The sequence below is a fragment of the Pimephales promelas genome, chromosome 24 (assembly GCF_988280905.1).
Source record: "Pimephales promelas chromosome 24, fPimPro1.hap1.1, whole genome shotgun sequence".
NCBI classification, from domain to species: Eukaryota; Metazoa; Chordata; class Actinopteri; order Cypriniformes; family Leuciscidae; genus Pimephales; species Pimephales promelas.
In genome coordinates this window covers 23,053,136-23,066,323 of record NC_142792.1, presented here as the reverse complement: position 1 = coordinate 23,066,323, position 13,188 = coordinate 23,053,136, and the positions used below count along the sequence as shown (strand labels likewise).

The 13,188-nt window shown below is 46.1% G+C and overlaps 1 protein-coding gene across 1 annotated transcript; it reads right to left on the bottom strand.

Annotated features, from left to right (window-relative positions):
• Positions 1–1,702: 1,702 nt before the first annotated feature.
• LOC120483524 (uncharacterized) lies at positions 1,703–6,362 on the bottom strand. The gene is given in 3 exon segments (XM_089127127.1): positions 1,703–1,726; positions 1,728–3,268; positions 6,258–6,362. Coding segments are annotated over 3 exon segments (1,650 nt in total). The 5' UTR covers positions 6,343–6,362.
• Positions 6,363–13,188: the final 6,826 nt, after the last annotated feature.

The following is a 13,188-nucleotide window of genomic DNA, read 5'->3' as shown; positions in this document are numbered from 1 at the left end:
TACGGCGAAGGGTACGCGGTATGGTACACGTCTGTGCGTATTCTACGCCGTACCTACTGTGCGCAGCCTACACAGAAGTATAAATTGGCCTTTAATGAATAATTCCGTTTCTCATTTGTCAGTAGCTGCACTATTATTTGCACAGAATGTGACAATTCACTTCCTTTACAAACAGATCACTGTGTGTGTCCAACTGAAAAAGAGAGATGCTAGTGTGGTGATTTGTTTGTGACATTAAGGCATAGCTTAAGGTAAATTTATGCACAATACTTCAAATCCTACAGCTGAAATTGAGAGAAAGTTGAATCAGATAATGCAGTGCAAAGTTCATTATCTTTTTTCATTATTGTCTATTTCTGATATTTGTTTACGAGGTATTTAAAGGGATATTTCACCATACCACTGGAAAGATGAATGTGATTTAAAATGGGTCATTTCTGTAGTAGAAATTTGAACTTATTTTAGAATTTGGAGCTTTCTAGACTGAGAAAAGCTATACATTTTATTTTTGGCTCATGTGGATGAAAGACAACAACTCCCAGAATGCACTTGCTTTGCTGCCCTACAAGGCCACTCCTACCGGTTACAGAGGGCAGTGTCGGAAAACATGATCCAACTAGGCTACTTAATTACTCAAAACTAAAAAGACACTAGGCTTGTTCGACTTCATGCAGCTCTGCGCAGACCGATCGGCGGCTGACTTGAAACAGTGCATGCCGGTTAGAAATTTTGTCCGACTTGATGCAGCGCTGACTCCACGTGACTGTGATGTATGCCATCAAAGTACCGCGAGAGCGATACGAGAGTAGCTGGAGGACTCACCCAGCGCAGCTTCTCAAGAGCGGCTTCACGAGCTCTGATGATGTCACAGCTGTTCCACGATTCGCTGGATTCAACGCATGACAACGATCACGTGCGTTTCGTGTTTATTCTCGCACATTTAGTTCCACTAAAGCTCACAAAACAGTTTTCTATAACAGTAAACAGTCTTTTCATGTAGTCGCAATAAAACTGATTAAAAAACTTTGATTCCACGTCATTGATTATAGGCTTATTTTGAACATTATTCCAGTTCAAACAGATGCTGTATGAAGCAGCAAAGTGTTGAATGAAAATGTGTCTGAATTATGTTTATTTGGCAAATGTTGCATTTATTTCACTTCAGCTGTGGTATAACCATGCAAACACCACGTGAGCGGTCACTACGGGAACCAGAAATTGTCCGACTTCACGTCTCCGTTTGCAGCTCTTCCCCGCCTGCACGCGGCTATTCTCGCCGATCGGTTGCATCCAGCCGCAGCCGATGACGAACACACCTACTGTCATTTGGGAAGGTAATTATCGATGGAAAAACAAACAGCCTGGGCCATCTGGTACTAAACTATTTGTACATTCTGTGAGCGAGATCCCACCCCCTATGGGCGGGTTGAAAACATGCAGCACTAGCTCCTACTACTGGCTGTAGTCTCTAGCCTCTGGCCAAAAAAGCATCCAATGAAGATTTTTGGGTTTCTACTGATACAAAGCTTAATGCTAATCTGTGAATTATCCCTTTAACTGAATCAAATAAATAAGCGACAGCATATTAGTTTAAATTAATTTTGTACTATACATATTTTCTGGTGCCATTTTAAACTTCCAAGCCATTTAAATCTCCTTCCACACAAGGAACATAAATAGGGTCTCACATATGCATGACTTTTCATGTGTATCTGTAAGTGTGATAGCAAAATAAATTTTTTATTGCACTGATCGCAATTAAATCTCCTTCCTCCAGAGTGAATACGCAGATGATTTTTGAAATTGCTCCTTTTACGAAATCTCTTACCACACTCAGAACACCGCAATTTCTTTCCAGAATGAGTTTGCAAATGACGATTCAGGTCTCTTTGATATGTGAAACTCTTCTTGCACTGAAGACACGTAAAAGGCTTCTCTCCAGTGTGAACTCTCGTGTGAACTTCAAGGTTTCCTTTACGAGTGAAACTCTTTCCACACTGAGGGCAGATGAAAGGCTTCTCTCCAGTGTGAACCCTTATGTGAATATCAAGGTTTGCTTTGTTTATGCAAGTCTTTCCACAGTGATGGCACATGAAAGTCTTCTCTTTAATGTGAATTATTACATGATTCTCAAGTTCTGTACTGTTTGTGAAACTATTTCCGCACTGATGACAGAGAAAAGAGTTCTCTCTTGAGTGAATCCTCATGTGGTAATTAAAGGTAACTTTATGTCTGAAATTTTTTCCACACTGATCACATGCGAAAGGCTTCTCTCCAGTGTGAATTCGCATGTGAACCTTGAAGTTTCCCTTAAGAGTGAAACTCTTCCCACAGTGATGGCACTTAAAAGGCTTCCTTCCAGTGTGAGTTATTACATGATTCTTAAGGTGATTCCTGTTTGTGAAACTCCTTCCACACTGATGACAAGGAAAACGATAATCTCTTGTGTGAATCTTTATGTGCCGATTAAGAGTTTCTTTAGATCTGAAACTCTTTCCACACTGGCCACATATTTGCTGATTCTCTCCAGTGTAAATTCTGACAGGAGTCTTAAGACTTGGTTTATGCGAGAAGCTCTTGCTCTTCAGTTTGCAGGTGTTAGGGCTCTCTCCAATGTGACTTCTCATGTGAGAATTAAGGGTTCCTTTACGCGTAAAACTCTTTCCACACTGATGACATGTGTAAGGCTTCTCTTTGGTGTGACTTCTCATGTGAGACTTAAGACTTTCTTTTCGTGTGAAGCTCTTTCCACACAGTTTACAGATGAAAGGGCTCTCTCCATTGTGGCTTCTCATGTGGGTATTAAGGGTTCCTTTACGTGTAAAACTCTTTCCACACTGAAGGCATGTGTATGGCTTCTCTCCAGTGTGACTTCTCATGTGAGTCTTAAGACTTTCTTTTCGTGAAAAGTTGTTACCACACAGTTTGCAGGTGTAAGGGCTCTCTCCACTGTGGCTTCTCATGTGGGTTTTAAGGTTTCCTTTAAGTGTGAAACTCTTTCCGCACTGAAGACATGTGAAAGGCTTCTCTCTGGTGTGAATTCTCATGTGGACATTAAGGTTTCCTTTTTGAGTGAAACTTTTCCCACAGTGAGAGCAGGAGAAATCACTTTTAGTTCCAGTCTTCCGCGCTCTTTTTTGCGAGGCATCCTTTACATTCTGTGAGCACTGATACTTATCTTCAATTATGAAATCATGATGTTCCTCATGCTGTATTTTTTCTTCCACTTCATTCAATTCTTGACTCTCCTCTTTCAGCACCACCAGGTCTAAAATGAAAAAACAAAACAAATAAAAGTTAACCCCAGTTTAAAGGCACAAAGCACCAGACATCAAAACCATCATAAAATTATTAAATAACCATCTCCTCTTTCAGTGCCATCAGGTCTAAAGTGAAAAAGACAAAATAAAAATAAAAGTTAACACCAGCACAAAGCAACACACATCAAAACCAACATTAAGAATCAAAACCAACAACACATATGCTAGATCAGAGTTTCCCAACCCTGTTCCTGGCGGCAAACCAACACTGCGCGTATTCTTTGTCCCCCTTATCAAACACACCTGATTTAACTCATCAGCTCATTAACCCACCTGATTATGAGCTTGAATCAGGTGTGTTTGATAAGGGAGACAAAGAATACGCGAAGTACGTACGTACGTACTGAATCGATACGCCTATAGTAAGTGTTTATATTTGGACTGTTTTATCCCAGGGTCGACTCGGATGCGGAGTTGCCCAGTGCCTGCGTGACTCGCCATAGACATTAATGGAGAGAAGTAGCTCCGGCTACAGTGTTCTTCCGCAAGCCACGTGCAGTTTATTTATTGATGAACGTAGACGTCACGCGCACTGATGGTGCAACGCACGAATTACGAATTCATGAATTAAGGCATATAAAAATGAAAACACTCACGAAACAGCGTGCCCCTTCCTACGTCTTTTCAGCGATTAGATGAGAGTAATCGCTCAACCGATAAAAAGGAAATTATTATAAAATGCAGAAGGTAAGGAGAGTGAGATTTCTGATTTTTGTTACAACTATAAACTTTGATAACGAAAAATCTGTATTAGCTTATTATAATACTCTAATCTTTTAACCCTCAGGTGCTCTTCGTTTCGGAGTCACACTTGTTATCTTCCCGGTCAAAAGTGACCGGACACCTAAAAATGAAACTTTCTCCATCCCAGTAAAACCAATGCAATTTATTTTTGTTCTATAATATTTATTCTTTTTAATTTAGTATTTTGAGACAATTTAATTGAATTTATTAATATTTATGCAATATTTATTGTTTATTTTTGTCCTGGAAAAATATATATATATATTTATATATATATATATATATATTATTTTCTTTAAAAAAATATTAATGTAGTATTTTAGTTTAATATAGAGTCTAGGCCTTCAGAAAAAAATATTTTTTGAAGAAAATTAGCACCATCTGGTTACAGTATAGAGAAAAAGCTTAGAATCATGGTGTAACCACTAGATGGCATGTACAGCTCTCTATGGAGAGGCATGTGAATTCCCCAGCTGTTAATGAACACATTTTTTTGTTGTTGTTGTTGGTGGATTTGTATCTTTAATTGAAACAATCTCAAAAACTATTTCTTATTAAAAAAAAAAGACAAAAAACAAAAATTCACAATTCTTTTTTCTTTTCTTTTTTTACAATTTCCCATTCATTTCCTATGGGGTCATTTTTGACCAAAGACCACAAGTGTGACTATTTTTTTAAGACCACTTAGCATGCTCAGATCATGACCTCAATTTTTTTGTGTTTACATACATAATGCCATAAAAGTCACCAAGTTTCATAACATCGCGATGAAGCTTTGATTTTTAAAAGTTCAAAACATACTTTTTGTAATCAAAATTTATTGGTGTGTATAAAAGTGTGTTTGTATGTGTGTGTGTGTGTGTGTGTGTGTTGGTGGGTGTGTCTGTTTTGCACTCTAGATGTTGTAGAGTGTCACCCCTTTCCTGTGGTGTAATTTTTTATTAGAATTGTGGCCGATTTGTAGATTGTACATACAAAAATTCAGAGAATATTTTTTTGTTGTCAATTTCCCATTCATTTCCTATGGGTCATCATTTTTGACAGAAGAGCAAAAGTGTGACTCATTTTTTTACGACCACTTAAATGTTCACATACCCAATGCCATAAAAGTCACCAAGTTTCTGAAGAAGCTGTGATTTTTAAATATTCAAAACAGATTTCTTTAATCACAATTTATTGGTGTTTTTGTGTATAAAAGTGTGTGTGTATGTGTAGGGGTGGGTATGTCTGTTTTGCACTCGTGATGTTTTAGAGTGTCACCCCTTCAATGGTTAGCACTTTTTTTCTGCATCGTGGCCGAATTGTAAATTGTACACACAAAAATTCTCAAAGTGTTTGTGTTTTTGTCAATTTCCCATTCATTTCCTATGGTCGGTCATTTTTGACCGAAGAGCACAAGTGTGACTATTTTTTTTTACGACCACTTAGCCTGCTCGGATCATGACCTAAAAATTTTTTTGTGTTCACATACCCAATGCCATAAAATTCACCAAGTTTCGTAACATTCCGATGTAGCTGTGATTTTTAAAATTTCAAAAGAGAAAATTTTTTGGTCAGAAATGACCGAAGAGCATCTGAGGGTTAAAATGTAATGAATGCATTTGAATGTTTAATGATTTTTAAAAGCTAGAAAGATGATATGCTGATGGAAAGATGATAATAGATAGATAGATAGATAGATAGATAGATAGATAGATAGATAGATAGATAGATAGATAAATAGATAGATACAGAAGATTATGATTCAAATGTAAATAGAGTGTATATAAGACAAATGTAAAATGCTTAAAATTACAGATTAAAATTACTGTCCAAAATCCACGAAAATAATGAAATTTGGAAATGATAATTAATATATTACAGGTATTTATGCTGTAACACAGAAAGCCTTTGCTAGCTTTGGTCCATTAAAACCACTATTCACCAGCATGCATTGATTAATCCCATGGCATGTAGGAAAAAAAAAAGAAAGAAAGAAAAAAAAGGTGCAAACCAATCAAATGCTGGTGCGACCAACTGAGAAAGTTGGTAGCACCAGTTCTACCACTGGAAAAAGTTTGTCTGGAGCCTTGTATCATATACAACTCACAGACAGGACACTCATATGACATTCTTCAAAAATATTAATAATTCTGTAGAGCTGGACATTGTATTAGGATGAAATTAGAGTTAAGCTTAAAGAATGAAACCAACCTGTTCGTTCCTCAGTCTCTTCTTGTTTCATTCTGAATGTTTCTTCAATCTTCACATCTTCACTCTCATCTTTAATATACGCCATCTTTAGAATAGTGTGTCATGTGGATCTCAGTTGCTTCACCAGGAGTTTTTCTGTGTCCGAACACTCTGTCGTGTACAAGATGAGAATAAGTAACAGAAAGAAAAGTGAAAGAATTTAACTTGTCCGAACGAACAAGTAGCCTCATTAAAGCGTCAGTAACAAAAAAATAAATAGGGAATCACAAAAACACAGAAATGACATGATTTTATTTCATTTAGTGTACGAGGCGATTGATGGTGGATTATATAACATTTAACATAATGACGATAACAAGGTTGCTCTGTTGAGGCTTGCGCAGCCTCAAGGACAATTCGAATCAAATGAGCACACACAAAGAAACGTCTCGGTTACGGATGTAACCCTTGTTCCCTGAGTAGGGAACGGAGACGTTACGTCAAAAGTGACGGAGAATGCGGGTTTCGCATGAAAGCAAATCCTCTTCGAGTATTTAACAACGAGCCAATGGCATGCAATGCCTTGGGGCTGCGGAAATTTGCATAGCGTACTCCGCCCTACTCGGTGAGTATATAAGGAAGAAGTGAACGCAACCGCAGTATGTCTTCGCTGAGGAGCCAAGACTGAACTAGGCGTCTACCCAGTGCAACAGCAGAAGTGGCAGGGAGACATAACGTCTCCGTTCCCTACTCAGGGAACGAGGGTTACATCCGTAACCGAGACGTTCCCTTTCGTAGTCACTTCGAGTTACGTCAAAAGTGATGGAGAATGGGGGTCAGTGCCATCACGCCATCTTCAAGCTGTCTTCCAGTGCCCTGCGAAAGTCTGGACCCCTGAACCTTACCTTTTTTTTTTTTACTGGGATCCTACTTTGACACAGGATTACCAAGGTACACTGGGAAACATATCCCGGGAGGGACATGCTACCAGATGCCTACCGAAGGAGGACTTATACACAAATACACATATGGCCGTATAGGAGGCATATGGAGAACACTGGAGCACCAACCGCAGATGGCTACTAGAATTTAACTCCAGGGGTGGCAGATGGCTTGCCAAGGGAAGACACATGCTCATAGAGGCTTACAGTGGATAATACACATGAGACAGTTACCGTCGGGAACCGTGCACATGGAGGCACCTAGCCGGCATCCAGAGCAATAGCAGTGGTGCCCGCATCGTCGGTGCTGGAGGACTCAAGGCTTCAATGGAAGACACTGAGGAATATCGCACTTATCCAGTCCGGGGAGTGGAGTGGCAAGCAAGCGTAGACACCTAAGCGGGTCCAGTACTGGCGGAAGTGAGTACGTGGGAGGACACTGGCTCAATTAGCAGATTGTAGAATCTTGCGAAGGTGTTGGGTGTCGCCCAGCCTGCAGCTCTGCAGATGTCTGTTAGCGAGGCGCCGTGCGCTAGAGCCCAAGAGGAGGCCACACTCCGAGTGGAATGGGCCGTCACACCAAGGGGGCACGGACGGCCTTGCTGCTGGTAAGACAAAGCAATGGCGTCCACAATCCAGTGAGACAGCCGTTGCTTTGAGAGAGCCCTTCCCTTCTGGCTCCCCCCATGACAGACAAAGAGCTGGTCTGAGGTCCTGAAACACCGCGTTCTGTCTACGTAGGTGCGAAGAGCACGTACTGGACAGAGCAGTGCCAAGGCTGGGTCTGCCTCCTCCAGGGGCAGCGCTTGCAGGTTCACCACCTGGTCCCGGAAGGGAGTGGTGGGAACCTTGGGCACGTAACCGGGCCGGGGTCTCAGGATCACGTGAGAGTAAGCCGGCCCGAACTCTAGGCACGCTTCGTCAACGGAGAATGCGTGCAGGTCCCCCACCCTCTTGATGGAGGCCAATGCAACCAGGAGTGCTGTCTTCATGGACAGAAACTTTAACTCTACCGATTGCAAAGGCTCAAAGGGAGGCCTCTGCAGAGCATTTAAAACTACCGAGAGGTCCCAAGAGGGTACGAGGGGAGGACGAGGCGGATGTAGCCTCCTCGCTCCCCTCAAGAACCTGATGACCAGGTCTTGTTTCCCTGAGGACTTACCTTCTACTGCTTCATGAGAGGCGGCAATGGCCGCGACGTAAACCTTAAGGGTGGAGGGCGACAGCCTGCGCTCCAACCCTTCTTGCAGGAAGGAAAGCACGACACTGATCAAGCATCTCCGGGGGTCTTCTCCGCGAGAAGAGCACCAGCTGACGAAGAGGTTCCACTTCAACGCGTAGAGGTGTCTCGTGGACGACGCTCTAGCGGAAGAGATGGTTGCCGCCACCGCAGGTGGCAGCGAACTCAAACCTGCCTCGTCCCGTCCAGGAGCCACACGTGCAGCCTCCAGAGCTCGGGACGAGGGTGCCACAGAGTGCCCCGTCTCTGAGTGAGTAGATCTTGTCTCAGAGGAATAGGCTAAGGAGGTACTGTCGCGAGGAGCATGAGTTCGGAGAACCACGTCTTGGTGGGCCAATAAGGGGCTACCAACAAGACCTGCTCCTCGTCCTCCTTGATCTGAAGGCTCACTGGGGGAAACGCATACTTGCGTGGGCCCCGCGGCCAGCTGTGCGCCAGTGCATCAGAGCCGAGCGTACCATCGGTCAGGGAATAAAACTGGGCGCAGTGGGACGAGTCCCGGGAGGCGAACAGGTCTATCTGTGCCGCCCCGAACTGGTCCCAAATCAGCTGGACCGTCTGGGGATGGAGTCGCCATTCGCCGGAGATAGGGCGGACCCGTGACAGCTCGTCGGCTGCCAGGTTCCGGTCTCCTGGAATGTACACTGCACGAAGGGACCTCAGGTGCTTCTGACTCCATAACAAGAGGTGGCGGGCGAGCTGCGACAACCGGCATGAGCGTAGACCCCCCTGGTGGTTGATGTACGCTACTGCAGTCGTGTTGTCTGAGCGAACAGGTACGTGTTGACCCCTGAGCAACGCTCGAAAGCGGTGCAGGGCCAGGCGCACTGCCAGCAGCTCGAGGCAATTGATGTGCATGAGGCGCTGGGGTCCCGTCCAGGAACCGGCGGCTGCATGCCCATTGCACATGGCACCCCATCCCGTGGTGGATGCATCCGTGGAGACAACAAGATGCCTGGAAACTCGCTGAAGGGGGACACCGGCCCGCAAAAAGCTGAGGTTCAACCACGGGAAGAAGGTTCGGCGGCACGCTGGAGTCACTGGAACTCGGAGCGAACCGCGATGCCATGCCCACCTCGGGACTCGATCGCAAAGCCACAGCTGAAGCGGTCTCATATGAAGCAAACCGAGCGGCGTTGCCGCGGCTGCGGATGCCATATGCCCCAGGAGCCTCTGAAACAGTTTCAGTAGAACCGCACTCTTGCCCTCGAACTGTCGAAGACAAGTCAGCAGTGAGTGCGCGCGCGCTCGCTCGTGAGCTGCGCGGACATGGCGACCGAGTCTATCTCCATGCCGAGAAAAGAGATCCTCTGCACGAGGCAAAGTTTGCTCTTTTCCCGGTTGACCCGAAGGCCCAGACGGGCTAGGTGCCGGAGCACCAGGTCTCTGTGTTCGCAAACCTGTTCTCGAGAGTGTGCCAGTATCAGCCAGTCGTCGAGATAGTTCAGGATGCGAACCCCGTGTTCGCGAAGGGGAACAAGGGCTGCCTCGACGATCTTCGTGAAGACGCGAGGGGACAGAGCTAACCCGAATGGGAGAACCATGTACTGATATGCCCGGCCCTCGAAAGCAAACGGTCTGTGTCGAGGCAAAATGGAGACATGAAAGTATGCGTCCTTCAGGTCGATCGCTGCAAACCAATCCTGAGGCCGAACGCATTCGAAAATGCGTTTGGCTGTGAGCATTTTGAACGGTAGTCGATGGAGAGCACGGTTCAAAATGCGCAGGTCCAGGATTGGTCGTAACCCACCGGTCTTCTTGGGGACAATGAAGTAGGGGCTGTAAAACCCGGACCTCATCTCGGCTGGAGGGACCGTCTCGATTGCACCCTTCGCCAGCAGGGTGGCAATCTCCGCTCTCATGACTGGGGCATTGCCACCGACCATAGTGGAGCGAACTCCCCTGAAACGGGGAGAAGACCGTGCGAACTGAATCGCGTAGCCGAATCTGATCGTTCTGATGACTCAGCGGGACAGCCCGGGAAGCTCTAGCCAAGCTTCCAGGAAGTGAACCAGCGGGGTCATGCGAACCACAGACGTCCCCCCGGAGGGGCAGCGAGGCGGGTCGACTGGCATGCGCGCAGGAGTTACCCTGCCCGGATGCACAGTGGAGGCCCGCTCCCCGACAGAAGAGACCAGGGAAGGACCAGCGTTCCACGGGGGTCTGTTCTGCCGGGGGTCTGGCGATAGAGGGGGAGGAAAGTGGCGTAGTCGAGGGACGACACACGCTCGCCTCCGCACCCTCAGAGACAGAGAGGAATGAGTGGGCTGACGCACTGGGACGTCGAGCGCACTCATTCCGGTCTGTGTGCTCAGTGATGATGTCAAGTCTTTCTTTAACCAACTCAGGGTGCTGCCCACCCGCAGGGGGGCGTCCTCGGCGGCGAGCAGAGGGAGGCGTCTGTACCGACAGCTGGGTGGAGGCAGCAGCTGGCCGTCGGGGCAGAATGTGTTTGATTGCCTCCGTCTGCTTCTGGGCAGTCCAGAACTGCTGGGCGAAGTCCTCGACTGCACCGCCGAAAAGGCCAACCTGAGATAACGGGGCATCGAGCAGACGAGTCCGCTCGGCATCCAGTGTATCTGCGAGGTTTAGCCAGAGATAGCGCTCCTGGACCACACTAATGGCCATCACCTGACCAACGGAGCGAGCCGCCACCTTCGTTGCCCGGAGAGCAAGGTCTGTGGCCGTTCGCAGCTCGTTGAAAGCCGATTGGTCAGTCCCGCCCTCGTGCATATCTCTGAGCAACTTGGCTTGGAAAACCTGCAAGGTGCTCATCGCATGCAAAGCGGTGGCCGCCTGTCCCGCCGCTCTATAGGAACGCGCCGCCATAGCAGACGAGAACCTACAGGCTTTGGATGGCAGCTTGGGAGGAGCACGGGAGGAGGCGCTCTGTGGACACAGCTGCATCGCAACAGAGTGCTCCACCGGGGGCATCCCAGCGTACCCACGGGCAGCCCCACCATCGAGGGGAGGAAAGGCGGGGGAGATCAGAGCGCGCTCTCGAGAGGACAAAGGAGCCTTCCAAGAGCGCGTCAGCTCCGCATGCAGCTCGAGGAAAAAAGGTATTGGGGTTGGCTGTGGCCTTGCGGCGGCAGCCTTGCCCAAAAACCAATTATCCATCCGTGAGAGATCGGGGCAGGGCGGAGGGTTCCACTCTAACCCGATACTCACGGCGGCCCGAGAAAGCATGGCCGTCAACTCGGGATCAGACACGGGCAACGCTGGCACTCCTGAGGGAGGCAACGCAGCCGCATCCTCATCTCCCGAAGAATCAAGCCCGTCCTTGTGATGCCGCGATCGACATCGCATCATCATCTGGAACGCCAAACGAAACAGACGGTACCTGCGAAGAGGTAGACGGCTGAATCGAAGCGCCGCTCGCTGGCTCTAACACTGGGGCGGGGGGTGTGGCCCGAGGAATCGTCGGGGCTTTGTTCCACACCATCACCGTCAAATCACCCTGTCCGTGGGTCGACGAGCTTCTTGTGGAAGAAGCTGATCGAGTAGCGGGGACGGGGACTCTCACTTTAGTCAGATCATTGAGTCTAGATCTCAGTGTAGAGATTGTCATGTTCCCACAGAAAGAACATGAGTCATCCACGAACGCTGCTGCTGCATGCTGAATGCCCAGGCAAACAGAGCAGCGATCGTGACCATCAGAAGATGACATGAATCGACCGCACCCAGAAGAACACGGGCGAGACATCTTTAAAAAGACGTGCCCACGTGCAGCTCTTTCAATGAGAGGAGGAAATTCACTCTTTCAGCGCTGAGGCGACCAGGGAGAAGCGCAAAGTCTGGCAGACCACTGCTCAGATCGCAGGCGATGCAGAATCTCGCTGGGTACCGCCGTCACACCAACACTGAAGAGGACGCTCGTCTCGAAGAGTCTTTGGATCAGTGAGAATGGCTTTAGGAGTGAAGAGTTCTCTTGGCTCCGAAGCGAAAACATACTGCGGTTGCGTTCACTTCCTCCTTTTATACTCACGGAGTAGGGCGGAGTACGCTATGCAAATTTCCGCAGCCCCAAGGCATTGCATGCCATTGGCTCGTTGTTAAATACTAAAAGAGGATTGGCTTTCATGCGAAACCCCCATTCTCCGTCACTTTTGACGTAACTCGAAGTGACTACGAAAGGGAACTCAGTTAACATACTGCAGTAAAAATACAAAATATGGAGTTTTTATAGCCTATATTTTATTAACCTATTATTAAAGGTGCTCTAAGCTAGCTGCCTGTCCCCTGAACACACTGTAAAAAAAACGTGGTCTCTTAGGGGTGGTTAATCTGTTTGATTTCCTGATTCGATTACGATTATTGAAGTCCCGATTCGATTACAGTTGATTTTAGATTATTAATGATTCTCGATTTGCGGTTATTGATTTTCCATTTCACAGTAAACGAAAATACACTAGACCAACATATGATTATATTAGCAGCAACATTTTGTTATTAACTGCACTTTTTGTTTGTTTGATATTCAATGAAACTGTAATGATGGTTAGTGAGGACATGCAAACATGCTTGCTATCTACTACTTAGGCAACCCATTATCTTTATATTATTATAATTTTTTTTCAAAAGCAATTGTGTTGCATTATAATGCAAAGGCACCTGTTTCTATTAATTGACTGCATTAAAATAAGTTTTGTGATTTCCATCAATTGAAAATCTTTGAAGCAAGTTTGGGGGACTTGAAGGGCACCTAATTCAGATAATCACCCAGAAATTCAAAAGAACGGGATTTATCTGAAATAGAAAGCTTTTGTAA